The 17365-nt window shown below is 43.1% G+C and overlaps 2 protein-coding genes across 10 annotated transcripts in view; both read right to left on the reverse strand.

Moving 5' to 3' along the window:
- Window positions 1-4983: 4983 nt before the first annotated feature.
- On the reverse strand, window positions 4984-11331 carry otx1 (orthodenticle homeobox 1). The gene is made up of 4 exons (XM_020097873.2): window positions 10925-11331; window positions 8747-8936; window positions 7895-8046; window positions 4984-6844 (listed from the first exon to the last, which is right to left on the reverse strand). Exons 2-4 carry the CDS (start codon window positions 8841-8843, stop codon window positions 6095-6097), a joined length of 999 nt encoding a protein of 332 aa, XP_019953432.1. The 5' UTR covers window positions 8844-8936; window positions 10925-11331; the 3' UTR covers window positions 4984-6094.
- A 3831-nt stretch (window positions 11332-15162) lies between these two features.
- ehbp1 (EH domain binding protein 1) overlaps window positions 15163-17365 on the reverse strand; it is a 123878-nt gene continuing 121675 nt past the window's right edge. For all 9 annotated transcript variants that reach the window (XM_069538444.1, XM_069538443.1, XM_069538441.1 and 6 more), the window contains 2 exons: window positions 16738-16852; window positions 15163-16245 (listed from right to left, as the gene is read on the reverse strand). In XM_069538444.1, the coding sequence (XP_069394545.1) occupies window positions 16155-16245; window positions 16738-16852 (206 nt within the window). In that variant the 3' untranslated portion in view covers window positions 15163-16154. The remainder of the gene's footprint in view (window positions 16246-16737; window positions 16853-17365) is intronic.

The following is a 17365-nucleotide window of genomic DNA, read 5'->3' on the forward strand; positions in this document are numbered from 1 at the left end:
ATCTGGTTCTCCTGTGATTCTCAGAGGCCGATTCGATGAAATCCTCCAGTTCTTCCCGTGGTCTGAGCTGCAGAAGAGTTCGAGACACGTCTCTGAATCTTTAAATTACTGCTTAAGACCTTTTGCACATCTCACGACCACATTTACGCTGCTCGTGTTCATGATGAGCAGAACTCACAATATGGATATTTTAGCCATGCTGTAGCTGCAGGGACGTCCAGATGGAAATTTCTCGACCACTGTCTGATGGGATTCCTATAAAGTTTTCTCCTGATGTGCATGATCCCCAAAGGATGAACCACAGCAACTTATGGGAATCCCTGCAAATGGCTGCAGATGTAATGACGTCACCTCAAAAATGTCTGTAACACACCCATAAAAAAACAAGCTGCTAATCCTCAAATATTAGAAGCTGAGATGTTTTAGCGCTTTAGCTTGATAAGTTACTGCAGAAAGACGATCAACAACAGCGAGGCCCTGTTTCCTCGAGTAAACCTACGGCGTCCAAACCCAGGAGGAATTTCATGAATGCTCTCTGGGCCTGGTGTCGCTGGGACGACTAAGCCGCTTGCACTCCACCCGCTCGACTGTGTCGTCCGCCTGGACTCAACTGTGAAATCCCCTGACAGAAGCCGATGTTGCCTCTCACCTTCTTTGAGTTTGGATGACGGACTCGAGAGGTCGTTGGCGGCAGCTTTTAGTGGTTTTTGAGGCGAACCCGTTCATGTCAGGGCTGGAAACGTTACAGGAAACGCCAGCGCAGCCTCCATAGTCTCATGTGTCCAGACTTGACATTAAACAAAACAAGATGCACAAATAAAAAGGAAGAAGCAAACAAAGGCCTTTCCTGACAAAGCCGTGAAACCGGAGACGGCGGCCTGGACTACACCCACGTCTCTGTACAGTTGACCCCAGATTAACCTCCCAGGTAAATTTAATCCTCCTGTGTATCACCTCTCACTCCTCGTACCGGCCTATAAACACACTGGGATGCCAAGGTCTGGTGACAGCTGACAGCCAATGAAAGACAAGTGTGTGTGTGTGTTTTCTGTCCTGCATGGAACTGAAAGACAAAAAAAGCGTCCCAGCATGCAGGCTGCTATCAGCGCATCTCCTGGTCCCTTCGCATCATTTTTTTTCTGTCACACACACTCCAGACTCATCGAGAACTTGTGAGTTCTCACAAACCAAACACTGGAGGATCAGTCCGCTGTCTCACACCGTCTTTATCTGCCTGTCTCTTGTTTTCTCTCCCTCAGATACGATCGCAGCCGCTCATGCAAAAAACGGTCCAGTGCGGTTCCAGTTCACTTCCTGGACAAGTGTGAACAAAATGTCAGTTTCCAGTCCACCCACATTCAGACGCCTCCACCGGGGCAGGCGAGAGGCCGAAAGGTCAACGGCTGACAACAGGCGGCGTGGTGCAATCGATCGTCCTATTGAACCGAGTATGAAGGTGTCAGGCCCTGAGCTCAGGTTCAACCAAACACACACACACACAGTTAAAATGACAAGCTGGTTCAATAGTTCCCCCTTTTCATTAAATATCAGATTTCTCTACTTGAATGCAGCTGCAAGAAAACAGCTGCAGAATCATGTGACTTTATCACTCTTGTATTTTTTTAATTCTTGGATACAAATGTTAAGACTTAAACGTCCCCGTTAGCATTTTAAAGACATTTAAATCTTAAAGCAGCGACAATATTTCAGTGAAAGAAACGATCAAGTGTAATTTTACAATCAAATTAAATATTAATTTAAGATTTTCAGTTTTGGTTATGACTCACTTGGCTGAGAAATGTATTTCACTGGAACGTGCGGGCTGCGTGAAACCTTCATTGACCTGAAATGATTCTGAAAACACTGAGAGAAGTCAGACTGATCAGAAACAGATCAGATAAAGAGATTAACCAGATTCATGAACCTTTCTGGATCAGGATTTAGCTCCTCCCTCGTTCATGAGGCCAAACCTCAGCTCGTAGTTCAGTTCTGGGCACGTTCGAAATAGTTTGATGTGAAGTTGTTGCTTTTTGCTTCAATGTTCATAAATTTAAAACAAACGAACGAAGAATGTGTGAAATTAAAATGTACAAATCTGGATCTTTTTATGAAAGATTAAATGATAAATGCGATGTCTTTAAATCTCTCCTGGTTTTATAATCATTTCCATCTCGGCCGTCAGTTATTTATTATGTCTGCACAGCAGGTTCAAGAGTTTAACTTCAAGTTTGTCTGTCGGGTTTGGTTCAGAGATCATTTAAAGGTCAGAGGAGTGAGAGTCGAAGTCTGTTTCCATACGTTTACACTCATTTTAATTCTAATTCTTATAGAAGTACATTTAACTAATGTAATAATGTACAGAAACTTAACTACGTTAATAAAACTATCAACAAAACACAGAATTATATTAAAAAACACTTCATTCCTTCTTTCAATAATTTAATTAGTTTTTCTATTTCTAAACATGTTATTTTTATGTTAACATGAATTTAAGAGTTTGTTTTTACTTGAATTTTAATTAAATTTAACCTTTAACTTCTAATTTCCACATTTATATGTATTTTATTGAATGCATGTAACTTGAATTAGGGTAAATATGCTTAATTTTTCTCAATGATGTATTTGAAAAATAAATAGAAAGAATTAGAAGTTAAACCTACAAACATCTGAAACTCCAACATAAAGAGAAAACATTGAGACTAAAACACACAGGAAATAAAATTACACTCAGATGAAACTGGGACTTTTTGTGGATTTCCGTCTGATGACACAGGAGCTGCAGAAACATTTGAATATTCTGACATGAGGGAAATCTTTGCTTCTTGAACAGCTGCAGGAAACTGAACATTTCCTCTGCATCGCTTTTCCAGTTTTCAAGTGTTTCTCATGTTTTCACCCCTGATTTCTTCTCCTTTATCTTTTATCCAAAGATCTTCAGATAAATTCACCAGGATGAGAATCTTTCATTCTCTGCTCGTTTTTATAATTTGTACATTTCCTTTGCAGCTTCTGACGCTGCAGCCTCACGTTAAATATCAGTTCTCCTCCTTCTTCTTTTCTTTCTGCGGGTGTTTGAAGGTGACCACCACCATCTCTCCCTCCCTCTCTCTCCCTCCCTCCTTCCCTCTCTCTCTCTCTCTTCCTTAAACAATCCCGTAAGATTTGGTCGCAGCAGCAAATGTTTGTTTGATGCAAATCCGAACAAATCCGCCGCTGTCGGTGGACACTCGCTGCGCTGTTTGTGCGTCTTGGCGCAAACATGTTTAATGTCCCGGTCTGTGGATATTTATTCAGCTGCTGTGAGATTCATTTACATAAAGACTGAGAGAGAGAGAGAGATAAAGAGAGAGATAAAGAGAGAGAGAGAGCTGCAGCTGAAACACGGTATCGATCAGGCCTCTGATCAGATTCATATCAGATATTAGGATCATCGATGGATTTCTTTAGGACAAAGGTTCCAAACATTAGATTCTTTCATTTGGATGATTTGAGCAGCAAAAGTAAATTCACCCAAAAACAAAGAAATCAATAAAAACAACGATTCATTAATTATCGAAAATTATCGAAGGATTTAAAAAAAAAGTTTTCAGCCTCAGATTCTTTCATTAAAATGATTTCAGAGGAAAAACTACAGCTGAACTAACTGTTCGATGAATCAGACACAAGCAGTTTTCAGATCTCATCGATCATCTGTGATTACATATTTATTTTTTACGAGCAGTGGATAATTAAAATCTCAATTTACTGATATTTAAATACACTTTAAAATGTAAATACTTTAATTTTATCTTAAAGAAATCTCTGTTTCTTATTGTGGCTGAAAAACAATCCAGTTTGCTGACGATGAATTCATTGATTACACTTTTCAGATTTGATTTCTGTCTCAAATATCGAGGAAACTGAACAACTGGGTTTTAAACCGATGTGAAAATGTAAAATCTGAAAAACTGAATCGACGTTGAACGTTTTGACTTTTTTTTTTCTCCCCAAAACAAAACTTAAAAAAATGATTCGGGGGAAATAATCATCAGATAAACTCCAACACAAAAATCCTTCAGTTGCAAATTTATAAAAAAAATAAATCTGTGGATCTCGATAAGAATCATTGAAACAAAACGTTTAATGGAAACAGCAGAGACGAGTGTGTTTTTAATGCGAGGTCATTATTAGTTTTAGCTCTTATAGTGCGGCCTGCACCGTGCACACACACACACACACACACACACACACACACACACACACACACACACACACAGAGACACACACGTCCAAAACAACCTTGCCAGAGAACTGACGCAATAACACCTCCCTCCTCTTCTCTTCTTTAATGCTTCATGTTTATGCCTGCGAGCTTTACACACACACACACACACACTCTCTCTCTCTCTCTCACACACACTCACTCACTCACACACAGACAGACACACACTCGTACATCTGACCCTCTAACCTGCCCCACCTACGTAATTACTGCATCAGAGGCGCTGAAATTCCTGCAGGTTATTTTGGAGAAACCAACTCAGGGCGCAGGAGTAATTATCGCACCATTACAGCGCTGCATTCAATTACGCCTCGATCAAATGTCTCCCGGCTCAGTGTTTAGGGCTTTTTAGCATCGCGGTTTAAAAAAGACACAGCGTGTCCCTGCAGCGAGGAGCAGAGATGTTCGTGTTTCCATTTAAACACAGGGAGGATTAAACCAGCGCGCTCTAAAATGGAAATCCAGGCCTACACGCGTTCACGGCGGCTTGTATTAATTATGCACTAATCTGCATTTACCCCCGTTATAATTAAGAAAACAAGCCTTTAAATAAAAGTGTGACTAGTTGAAATGAGAGAAGACAGGAGGTGTGTGGAGTTTGTAATTCTGTGGTGCGTCTAAAAAGAGAGAGAGGGGTAGAGAGAGAGAGAGAGAGAGAAAGGCTCGAGTCTCTGTTGGGAGATCCAGCAGAGACAGAATGAATTGTGGGAAAATAAAATAAATATGACTTAACGGATCTTTATTGGATGAACATGTATGTAAGGGTGGTCGCCTCAAAGATACATTCAACATCTCACTGTCATGTTGGAGTTTTATAAATCCACATTTCCTCTGCAACAAAAAAATATTTTTAAAAAGGAAAAAAAATAAAATAAAAAATGCTTTGACTCCAAGTAATCAAGCCAAGTGCTGCGGTTCAAACATCACGACAACGCCCAAGAGAGGAGCTCTGGAAATGTAGAGGCTAGATTCATAATCATCAGAATTAGAACATCCGGAAAAAACTAAACGTGGCCTGGACCTGAGCCCAGAATAGATCTGCATCTTCCTAAGACATTTCAGAAAAAGCCCAAACATTTTCTCTCCGAGTCAAACGATGAATATAAAAACTGAACTTTATGGCCAATTTGTTCTCTTTGGAATATTTGGAAAGATTTACATACACTTTTTTTTTCTTTTTTTCTCCCAAAGTGGTAATAAACAATTTAAAATCCAGAAAAAACACCAACTAAACATGGTCACTGTAACTGACCCAAATACATATTTACAGATTTCAGCTCCTCAACGCAGCTGACTAAAAATCTCTGTCGTCCTAAAATAACAAATTTTTTTCCAGAAATAAAAACTGTACAGGGTTTGATTGGGTCGGAGGTAACGAGGGCGGCGCAGGACTCAGGTCCTGCAGCAGAGGGGAAAGTATCCAGAGAGCTGGTGGTCGCAGGAGTTTGGTTGAAATGACTTTTTTTCTTTTTTTAAATGTGTTTGGGAAAAAACAGTTTAAGCTCATCCATGAGGGGGGCTTCTTAAAACCCCTCCGTTCTTCATGGTCAGGAAACTGCTCCTGGAGTTTTCTCTTCACACGGCTGGAGGGAGGCTGCTCTTCTTTTTTTTTTGTTATTTTTCATTTTTAAAAAGACGTGGAGGACGAGAGGGAGGAGAAAAAAAAAACAAAGTCCGATTTGCTGAGCATTCCTGCTGCTATCTTGTCATCTGATGGTTCATAAACTCTTTTTGTCTTTTAGAAAACGAGCAGTTCGCTAAATCTGGAGCGTCAACGAGGGAGCAGGCGAGCAGGGAGGGGAGAGGAAGGGGAAAAAAAAGAAAAGAACAAGATCACAAGACTTGGAACCTCCAGGAGGCCTGGTCTTTGTAGTCCAAGCAGTCTGTGGCGTTAAAGTTGAGCTTCCACGAGGAGGCTGCAGTCTGCTCTTTGTAATCCAGGCAGTCGGACGAGTTGAAGGCCAGGCCGGAGCCGCCGTAGGCCTGGTGGTGATGGTGGTGGTGGTGGTGGCCCGATGACTGGCTGATGTGGTGGTGCGGGTGGCCCGACATGGAGGAGGCCGTCATGGGGCTGAGCTGGTGGGGGTGGTGGTGAGAGTGCATGGGAGCCAGGTAGGATCCGCAGTCCACGCCGCTGAAGTAAGAGCTGGACGGGGCGGGGTAGCCCTGGCCGTAGCCCGGCGTCTGGTTGTAGGACATGGGGTAGGAGGTGGCGGCGGCCGCGGAGCCTGACATGGAACGCTGCATGCAGGACGCGTTGGACGGTGGTCCGGGCTCGGGGAGCGGGGCCACGGCGGGAGCAGGAGCGTTTCCAGGGGAGATGGCGGGGCTCCAGATGGAGGAGACGGTGCTGATGGAGGTAGAGGTGCTGCTGAGCGCCACCGGGCCCGTGTGGTTGGTGGTGGAGGACGAGGAGGAGGACGAGCCGGTGCTGGAGACGGCCGGAGGCGTGAACTGGCCGCTGCTCTCGGACCCGGTGCTCTCCCGGGCCGGGGAGGACTTCTTCTTGGGCGGCCTGGCTTTGGCACTGCTGCCGCTCTGCTGCTGCTGGCGACACTTGGCCCTCCGGTTCTTGAACCACACCTACAACAGAGGACGCCAGCCAGGAGTTAGCAACCGTTCACACCAACAAGGGAAACACTCGCCCAGACCATGCTGAGATACATTATGGAGGAAAATTGGGGGTTATTAGGCAGCGAGGTTCATTTCCACTGCGGCCCCTTGGCTCGGACCAGCCAGGAGTCTCATTTCATACCTGGTAGACGGCTCTAAGATAACAGGCTATTGGGTTTCACCACACACTGAGGTAACTCTAGAGCACCGGGAGGGTCGGATCATGTAGAGCATTTTGTTTCACACACACATTCTGAGAATAACTCAAATTGTGAGAGCGAGGCCGGCCCTGGTTTCCCCCCTTAATGCCTTTCAAGAGCAGTATTTGTTCGACGCTGTCCAACACCACTGAGGGTTTTCTGTGGATTTACAGGGAGAGTCCGTCTCCTCATCGCTGATCCAACGTTTCAGATCAAATTACTCAGCGTTCAGTCAGGATGCGTCGAATAATCACACGAATCTGAAAATGATCCTCTCGAATGTGAGATAACGTCGTGCTTACATGTGGACAAACAGTCCGTTCTGCTCGGACGAGCTCCGAGTAACAAACAAGAAAGTCTGAGTTCAATCAGAGGCTGAAACACAGATTCAGTCAGAAACTCTGTTATCCATTGAAAACAATGGGATAATTCTTCTTCTTCTTCTTATAATAGAGGATTAAAACACTGACATCAATCTTTAGATTGAACTATTTCTTTTTCTCAAAGGTTAAATCAAGTTTTTTATTTATTTAAATTGTTGTAAACACTCTGACGTCAGCAAAGGTCAGTTTGATTGAATGAATTGAAGGATTTTCTTCTCAAGTGATGATCAGAAGTTAATGAATTCAAGTCGATGTAACAACTTCTCAAATAAAAAGACAATTTCAGCTTCATGAAGTTTCTGATATTTAATTTTGGATGTTGAACATAAATTTATAATAAAGATAAAAAATAGAATAGTAATAAACATCTTCACAGGATGAAGCAGTTTCTTCTCATCGAGGTAAAACCTGAAGTATGAGTCTGGTCGTGTTGTTACCTGGACTCTGGACTCCGGCAGGTTGATCTTCAGCGCCACCTCCTCCCTCATGAAAATGTCCGGGTACCGGGTCTTAGCGAATAAAGCCTCCAGGACGTCGAGCTGCGAGCGGGTGAAGGTTGTTCGCTCCCGCCGCTGCTTCCGTGGCGTCGCTGCGGGGAAGAAAACACCAGAGGACCGTCAGTGAAACCGGATTAAACCTGAATTAAACCTGAAGTTAACCTGAATTAAACCTGAATTAAACTGTTTAGTAAACTGTTAAATCATAATTATGATCGTTTTGTTCTAAATCTGGTGAAATGTTTTTGTCTCATTTTGTTTCTTTTACTTTTCTTCATAAAAATTGTGTGAAATGTTTTTTTTTTTTCTTTCTCATCAAAGTCAAAGAAAAAAGTTTTTGCTCTTGAATCTGTTGTTAATTTAAACACCGTTGATCTGAACTCATCTAGAGGCTGAGAAATAAAATGAGAATCACTTCAACCATGTTGTCGGTGTTATAATTATTATTATTAGTATTATTATAATTATTATAATTATTATAATGAAATACACTCTGAAGGTCGCTTGTTCTGTGTGAACAGTGAAGAATTAACACACACACACACACACACTTCTGTCTTAAACACTGACGACACATTTTACTTTAAAATATGTTATAATTGGATTAATTCATTTATTTTGCAGGATGTAAACTTTTTAAGATTATCGCTCTAAACGTTTTGAATCTTTTACAGACTCAGAACCTTTGAATAACTATTATTATTATTATCATCAGATATTTTCCTTCCTTCTCTTCGCGATGACTGGAGCTGGTGTGTTCATATGTAACGTGTGTGTGTGTGGGACTCGAACCTGGGTAGCCCACTGACGGGTGTAGCAGGTCCATGGCCGCGCCGCTGAGCCCCAGGCCGTTGACGCCGTACGGGGGCTGTTTGAGGTAGGACATCATGCTACAGGCGGTCACTGCTCCACCCAGCTCCGGCCACTGGTTCGGTTTCCCCCGATGCTGCAGCTTGACGGGACAGGGGACCGATCCAAGACACTGCGCACAACCAGAGGAGCAGAGGGTGTCAAACATCCACGAGGAGTAAAGATAACAACATGTCGATAAAGAAGAATATTTAGTTCATGTTTTCATTTATATTTAATAGATCATTTAATTCTCAGCCAGTAATTAGAACAAAGTCTCATTTTATTTTGAGTCTGTTGAGAAAGAAAAATGATTAAAAGACTCAAAGCTTCGAACTTTAGTCGCAGCAACAAATTAAAGTTATGATTCTGTTGAATTACGAAGTTAAACCAGTTTTTAAATCTCTTCAGAAACTGGAAGTTAAACTGAACTCAGAAAACTCAGAGGAGAAAAAACTGTTGAGATATTTTCACGTGAGAAGAGTTTGATTGTTTTTAAGAAATAAATGAATCAGATGAAAGTGATGCAGGTTATAAATATAAAGAATCATTTCATTCCTCTGATCACATGAGCTACACTTTTATTCATTATTATTAATTACTGAACCATTTCCTACCTGCAGAATATTCCCTGTTAAACACACACACACACACTTTATCCATCAAACACGATGTGAAATATATCAACTTAAAACTTTTCTCTGCTGCAAAAATCCAAATAATAAAGAAACAACTTTGACTCTGTTATAAAACACGCTGTGGAGGTCAACCACTGAAATAAACTGAAGAAAAGAATTTATACACATTTATTTTACACGTTTGAACACGTTCAAAGCCAAAAGGTAAAATAATGTTTTAAATTAAAATTATACAGATTTATTTCTTCTCCTATTTAAAGACGAGAGTTTCTTACTGTTCTTTGTTTTTACGTAATAATATAAGTTTAAGCCTCAGAATAGAATAAATACATGTGTGTGTGTGTGTGTGTATGGGGGGGGGGGGTGTATTTACACACACTAATAATACTAATAAAATTATTTAGGACGAGGTTTGATCATAAAAATCTCAGCTCTTGTTTTTTCGTCAAACTTTTGTTTTTCAGTATTTTAGTTTTCTTTGGCTCCTCAGACTGAAAAGAACTGAATCTACATCAGGACGTAAAATCAACTAAACGAACCATGAATCATTTTTATTAATTCTATTTCAAATCTGAGAAACGTCTGAGGTGTCACTTTTTACTTCTTTCTAATTACAGGTTTCATTTAATTGTTTAAGAATTTATGGACCCTTCACCAGGTTCCTCTTTTATTTTAAAGCTGGAGGGAAAAAAAAAACGAACTTCACTGAAAGAAAAACGCAGAATATTTCCTCACTTTTCTATTTTCAACAGATTCAAAGATTAAACGTCAAATGTGACTTTTTAAAATATAACGAGTTTTATTTTCATTCCAATCCGCGCATTTGAAATCCTGCAGCCTTTGGAGAAATACTTTGAGTTTGGTTTTCTCAGTAGAAACGAAAGGATTAAAGATTTAAATTAATAAATTAATAATTTCATCCAACAAAACCCTGAAACATTTAAAAAACCAGGTTTGATTCCGCTGCTCGAGCTTCTGAGGTAGTTTGAGTGTGTGAATTAAATTAGAGGAACCAGACCAACGTGTATTGAGCGGCTCGTCCTGCGGCTCTGCAGCTCTGACAGGCCGCAGAGAAACACGCTGAGCTCTCGGTGCAAATGAACTCAATTAGAATTTAGATGAGACCTCCGGGGAGAGAGAGGAGCCTCTTATCTGCCAAATAAATTAACAAAAACCAAAACACGCCTCTCCAATTATCCGGTGCGCGCTGCAAAGCTTTTGATGGCCACTCATCCCACAAACTGAGAGGAATGGAAATGTGGAGCTTCGTCTTCTGCTGAGGAAGTGAGGTCAGTTTAAAGTTCTGCACCAGGAGGATCCATCGATTCATTTAAAAAAGTTAACAGTCACCTGAGATCAGTCCTCACGGGACGATTCAAACTTGTTTGATTTGGTGAAATGCGTGAACGGAGTTAAGTTTGCGCAGAGAACAGGAGGATGAGCTTCAACTTCAGGGGGAGAGAAAAGGAGGAAGAGACGTTACCTTGGTGTTTTCTCCTCTTCCTCTGGTGCCGCAGCTCCCGGAGCAGCAGAGTAAAATCCAGCAGCAGGAAGTGTTGGCGGCAGCAGGAACAGTGTCTCAGAAACAAACCGCAGAGTTCACACCGAGCAGCATCACGCAGGAGTCACGCACGCTCTCTCACACGCGGGCAGGGCTGCGGGCTCACGGGCGTCGCCGCTTCCTCGCTGCGGTTGCGGGAGTTTTTGTTTTGTTTTGTTGCAGCCAAATAAATCAAACTCATTTGCTTTCGGGGGCTCGTCGCCGCGCGTCTGTCAGAGTGTTAAGGTGATTTCTGAGACGGATGGAGATTGATCACCTTCTCTCCGCCCCGCGCCTCTAAGAGCGGAGGACACCTGCAGATCCGCCTCCCGCAGCCAATGGCCGCGCGTCCCCGGGCTGACGGACGGCGCGGGCGTCCTATGAGCGCAGAGAGCCTCCTCCTCCTCCTCCTCTTCCTCCTCCTCCTCCCCACTCCTCCTCCTCCCCCCTCCTCCTGCAGGTCCCGGTCCCGAGACCAAACGAGCCTCCGAAAATGACGGGAATGTTCCAGAGGCCTGCAGCAGGAGAGAAACGCGCTCCTGAGGGCGCACGGGTTTTGTGCCAAAGTGCGTAAAAGCAGAAATTAAAAGTAGAGATTGTTCCCATCATCATTTCACAGGAAGAGTTTAGACGTGTGTTTGTGTGCGTAGAGCTCAGAAGAGGAGGAGGAGGAGGAGGTGGTGGAGGAGGTGGCATCACTGCACAGAGCGACCAACAACTAGTTCTGATAAAAAACTAAATCTTCCTTCATCCGAAACTGATTTTCTCCCAAATCCTCAAAGTTTTAAGAATCAGTTAAAGATTCAAAACATTTTAAAAAACGTTCTGATGACCAAAAAAAAAAAAAAAAGAGACGAATCCCTCGTTACAATTAATGAAACTTCTGCTTCAGGATGTTTCGAGAAACAGAAAATGTTTTTGTGGTTTAAAAACAATTTAATTTGCTTCAGATGTTTAGTTTATAAATGATATTAAAACACATCCGGCCTCACGTGCGTTCTTATTTTTAAACTCAATGTTTTTGCTGCAGAGAATCAAAAAGTGAACGAGAGAAATAAAATTTAAAAAAAGGAGAAAAGAAGTGAAATTTATTCATTTTGATTTTTATTGTGATACAACCCCCCCCCCACTCTCTCTCTCTCTCTCCCCCTCTCTCTCTCTACACACACGCGCGCACACGCACCAGTCTCATGAATATTAATGAGCTCTAATCCCCATTTAGAATTACATTTGAGGATGGTTGACGTAAAGTTTAATAGGGAAAGACCTCCAACTCACTGCGGAGGAAAAAAAAGAAGAAGAAGAAGAAGAATCTGCACCAAAGGCTGCGGAGCCTCAATCAAATGTTTCACACGAGATTCAAACACAAAACACAAAACACGATGATTCTGTTCTCAGCTTTCTGCGTTGTTGAGGGAGGTGGAGATGCAGAAGTGTGTTCGACAAAAAAACTTCTGAGGATGAGGCCTGAGCTGAAAGAGAGCTAATGTTCACAGAGAGGATGGAAATGATATATAGAGTGTGTGAGTGTGGATGAGGCAGGTTTTTAAGTCTTGGACTCTGACAGAGAAACTTGTGCATCAGTGATGTTGGAGGTTGAGTGGAGGCCTGAAGTGAAGCTGTTTATTAACGTGGAGGAACCTGAACGCACCAAAATGCACCTTCTCATAAACAGGAATTACGCACAGCCACCTGCGGTTTTACGCACCGATAAATAAATAATCAGAGTGATGTGAAGTGATCAGAAGAAGAAGAGGAGGTGACGCTCCCCTCAGGTTTTTGGTTAATTGATCTTCTGTGTGTTTCCTGGCTGCTGACTGGGGGTCAGACACTTTTACGCACCTTTTTATTTCCACCACATCAGAAGTCTGAGCAGTCAGAGGGCCCGTGGAGGGTCTGAGGGAAACACCACCACCCCTCCTCTCCTCTCTCTCTCTCTCACACACACACTCTCACACACACTCTCACACACACACACACTCTCACACACACTCTCTCACACACACACACACACACACACACACACACACACACACACACACACACACACACACACACACACACACACACACACACACACACACACACACACACACACACACACACACACACAGTGTTCGTTAAATTATGCAAAAGGCCATTCAACAAATATGGTCCTCACAACACAAAAGACTCGGGTTATTCTGACATGTCCCCTACATTTCTTGTTTTTTTCCTCCCCTCCTCTCTCGACGTGAGTAAGACCCCGAGATAAACCCCTGAACAAGTATCAAGTTATCAAGTTGCACCAACCTTTTGTAATAAGAGTATTTTGTCTAATCCCAAATTGCAGTTGAATTTTCTTAATGCTGAGCTGGTAAAGCCTGGGATTAGGCGGCGAGGAGAGGAGGGGGAAAAGTTTTGTCCCTTCAGCCGGCAGGATTGGAAGCGGGGATCTGCGGGGATGTTGTCGGTGCTTATTAAAACGATGATGCATAAAACACAAGAGTTGGAGGAGCCCCGGCGCTGCACGCGGACTCCCGGGCTCCCTCAGGTGCCGGTGGATGTTGTTTTATCGGGACGGTGTCGGGGAGAAGGAGGTGAACGCGGAGGCCGAGCTGAGCACCTGTGAGGTGAGGCCAGGAGACATGAAAGCTCAGGAGATAATCCAGTCAGCTGCAGGATCCTCAGCTGCACAGCAGCACCGACACTCCGCCGCGTCTTTACGCACCGCGTCGCTCCAGATTCACAGGAAACGCAGAAAGTGGCTCCAAATGTTTTTCACCGCTTCCACTGGCTCCTTCAGAGAAGTGATCCCGAGGAGGTAAGAGACCGCTTCTCCATTTTTATTCTTAAAAACAAGCAGGAATAAAAGCTTTACATGTTTCAGAAGTGCTCTGTTTCATCTGGGCTTCAAGTGTTGATCACTGGAGGGGATTTACGCACAGATAAATTAATTGTGAATTTGAGACACGAACTAAAAACTTTTGTCAGATTCAGGAATAAAAGTCAAGTTTTACGCACAAACAGAATAAAATCAAATATGATTTAAAACGAGGTAGAAAAAAATTACACGATTTACATAAATAAGTTTAAAGTGTCAGGTTCTTTGTAAATGACACACACACACGGACACACACACACACGGACACACACACACGCAGCCCTCTGACGACACGGAGCACTTCGTCCTTGACTCCGCTTTATTCTCCAGATTTCAGCCTCTTTAATACAAAGTAAAACAAAGCGCCTCGGGGGACGAACCGTGCGTAAAAGTGCGCGTCAGTGTCGGTCCCAAGCAGCGAAGAAACGAATCCGCAAATTAATGTGAATGTATTGGAAAGGCCGAGGAGGACGTCCGCTGTCACAACCGATTTCCCGGCGTTAATCGTGGACGGGGGGCGCCTGCAGGGATGGAGAGGAGGGTTGAACCGCGGAGGCTCCGGTTCATCCACAGTTTTATTACATTTTTTTTATTCTTTAAATGTGTTTGGTCATCGTGGATCTGTAACGAGAGTGTTAACAAGGTGGTGGGATTATTATTTTCTTCATCTGAAAAATTATGACATCCACAGTTTTTCATTTCTCTCCCCATCCCTGACTCCGGCTCCGGGTGACCGACCCTCTCCAGCTCTGCCCCCCCGTCTCCAGCGCGCTCACAAGCGGCCCACAAAAAAACATCTGCTCGGTACAAAGTGATTTGTCTAATCTTGCTCAGAGGAAAACCTGCTCCGCTCCGACCTCAAACAAAAAAAAACCTCAACGCCAATTTTAATTTATAAACACGCACAAGTCGCAGGGGACGTGAACGCAGCGCAGAATAATAAGGAATATTAAACAACGCTCGCTGGTGGACACAGTGATACACGAGCCACTGATGTGCCAGAGGCGCGCGTGCATTTCAATAAGTTGTTGGCATGAGAAGAGAAATAAAGACAGAAAAGAAAATGGAGGAGTGAGATGTGTGTGTGTGTGACTGGAGGTAAAATATTGATAGAGAAGAAGAAGCAGGATTAGAACTTTTAAACCGGAGTGTGTGTGTGTGTGTGTGTGTGTGTGTGTAATTATAAAAATAGAAACTAAATGAAAAAACAAATTACATCCACAGATTCCATTTAAATTCATGGTTTCACAGATGTGAGGAGATAAAAATCTGCTTCTGTTTTAATCCAGAAGATTTAAAACACGCCACACTGCGCCTGTGGAATATGAAATCATAAGGACTTTTATTATTGAAGACTTGGGTTATGACACTGGAATAAATAAAACAGATCAAATGGAACAACTGCACCGTGGAGCTCTACAGAGAGATGCACGTGGAAGCACATTTCTATTCTTCAGGATACAATAAATAGAAACCAAAAAAGTTGTGCAGACAAAACGCACATGAGACTGTGATGGTAGGTTCAGTTACAAGCAGCTTATAGGACAATAAATAATATATATTCTTTTTTGTGTTTTCGACTGCATGAATTCTGAAAAACAATAAAAGAGGGTTCTGGAAGCTGTTGGTCAGAGCAGTGAGGAAAATGTACAACATGTGTTTTTATTTTGTTTTTGTTCTTTTAAACATCATCGTTCTTTTGGTAAACTGCCGAGACGATAAAAAAAGCAATAGGAAAAGTTACGTTTTATGAACGTTATGTGCCCCCCCCCCCCCTTTAAGATATTTTACAAGTAAAAACTTTTCAGAGAAATAATTAAAAGATACAGTCAAGTAATGAAGTCGCTTGAAAATTTTTTTTTCCTTTTAAAAGTCCGACTGAGACGTCAGCCCCCTCGTCTTGAAAAAATAAAAATAAAAATATAAAGAAAAATCCCCCATTAAACCCGGTTGTGCTGTACCTCAAACCCTCTGCACACACCGAGGCTGTGCAGCTGCAGGTTTACATACACGAAGAATCACATGTCTGCGCTCGTCTCAAACATGTTTATATTACATACAAGTACCATGTCTTGGTGAAGCGAGGGAGAATGAAAATAAAAATACGGTGGATATGTGGGACAGTTTGTATAAAGTTGGTGCAAAGGCATCGCAGGCCGAGTCTCAGAGGATCGTTTGACTGAAACAACACGTGGATTCAAACGTCTAAAAGCTGCTATCAAATAATAATAATAATAATAATAATAATAATGACCATACATTTCTTTTATCGGCTACATTTGTTGGTTGTGTTTTTCTGAAATGAAACAATCATTGAAGGACACACTTCTCCTCTTTCTTGGCCATCTTGCCTTTGTTCTGCTCCAGCGTCCTCTCCAGGTGCTCGTCCTCCTCCTCGGCCCTGCGGAGGGCAAAGGTTAAAAGGTCAGATGTGTCGGTGGGAGCGAGGAGGAGGCTGGTGCACACACACACACACACACACATGCACGCACACAGTTGGCGCTACGGGAGCCGTCGCCTTGCCACCTGTGGCGTGGCCTAGCGCCAGGGGCCGAGCTGCGACCTTTCACCCGCCTGGCACCCGGCCTGGCACCCTGTTGACGGACAGCGGTGCCAATCTGGAAAGGATCCCGCCCGTGCAGGTGTGCCGCTGCTGCCGTGCAGGATGACTGCAGGCTGGCAGGAATGCGACCTGCCCGGCACCGAGTTTTTCACAACCACTAGTTTCTAGGGAAGCTCTGGAAATGTAAAGATAGGCAGCGCACGCTCTGGCACTAACTCACCAGAGCGAGGAGAGATATTCTCAGACTGAGAGAAAAACCTCTGACCTGCTGTGTGTGTTTATCATTTACTCTTGATTGTTGTTGTTGTGTCTTGACTGTGGGTCACTCACTGTTTCTCCTGGGCGTCCAGGTCCCTGACCAGCGCGTCCCGTTTGTTGACCAGTATGACCAGCTCGTCCAGCAGCAGCTGCTCTCGTCTCTTCTGGGCCTCGGTCTTCTGCCAGTCTGCAACGACACCAGAGGGACAAAGTGGGTCAGAGCCGGAGACACTGAGGACGCTCTCCTTCTTATGTTACTGTAAAAACCTTCACACACACTTTGTCTCATGGAGGAAAGGTTTTGTGAACACACGGTGAACTTTCAGATGGCTGTGAGACATTTCTGCAAAAAGCTGAATCAGCTCAGATCCTCTTGGAATAGAAATGTGAGACATAAATGGACGAGCTGAGCTTCTGATAGTTCAGTGGACGATGGACATGATTGTAAAAATATATCTTCTTATTTATCTGCTGGACTAATCTGCAGAGACGGAGATTAGCTTCACATATGGACCAGTGTGTAAATGTGACGTGTAAACACACTCCATCAGGTTGTGCATGTGTGTGTGTGCACAGTGATGATGTGTTGACCCAAGCAAACACACTTGAAGGATATTGTCATGCTAATGTTGAGCTCATGGATATAAGAAGAATCTCACTCCCACAGGAAAACGCTGCTCGTCCAGTCCTCACTCATCAT

The sequence above is a fragment of the Paralichthys olivaceus genome, chromosome 14, assembly GCF_024713975.1.
Source record: "Paralichthys olivaceus isolate ysfri-2021 chromosome 14, ASM2471397v2, whole genome shotgun sequence".
In the NCBI taxonomy this organism is placed as follows: Eukaryota; Metazoa; Chordata; class Actinopteri; order Pleuronectiformes; family Paralichthyidae; genus Paralichthys; species Paralichthys olivaceus.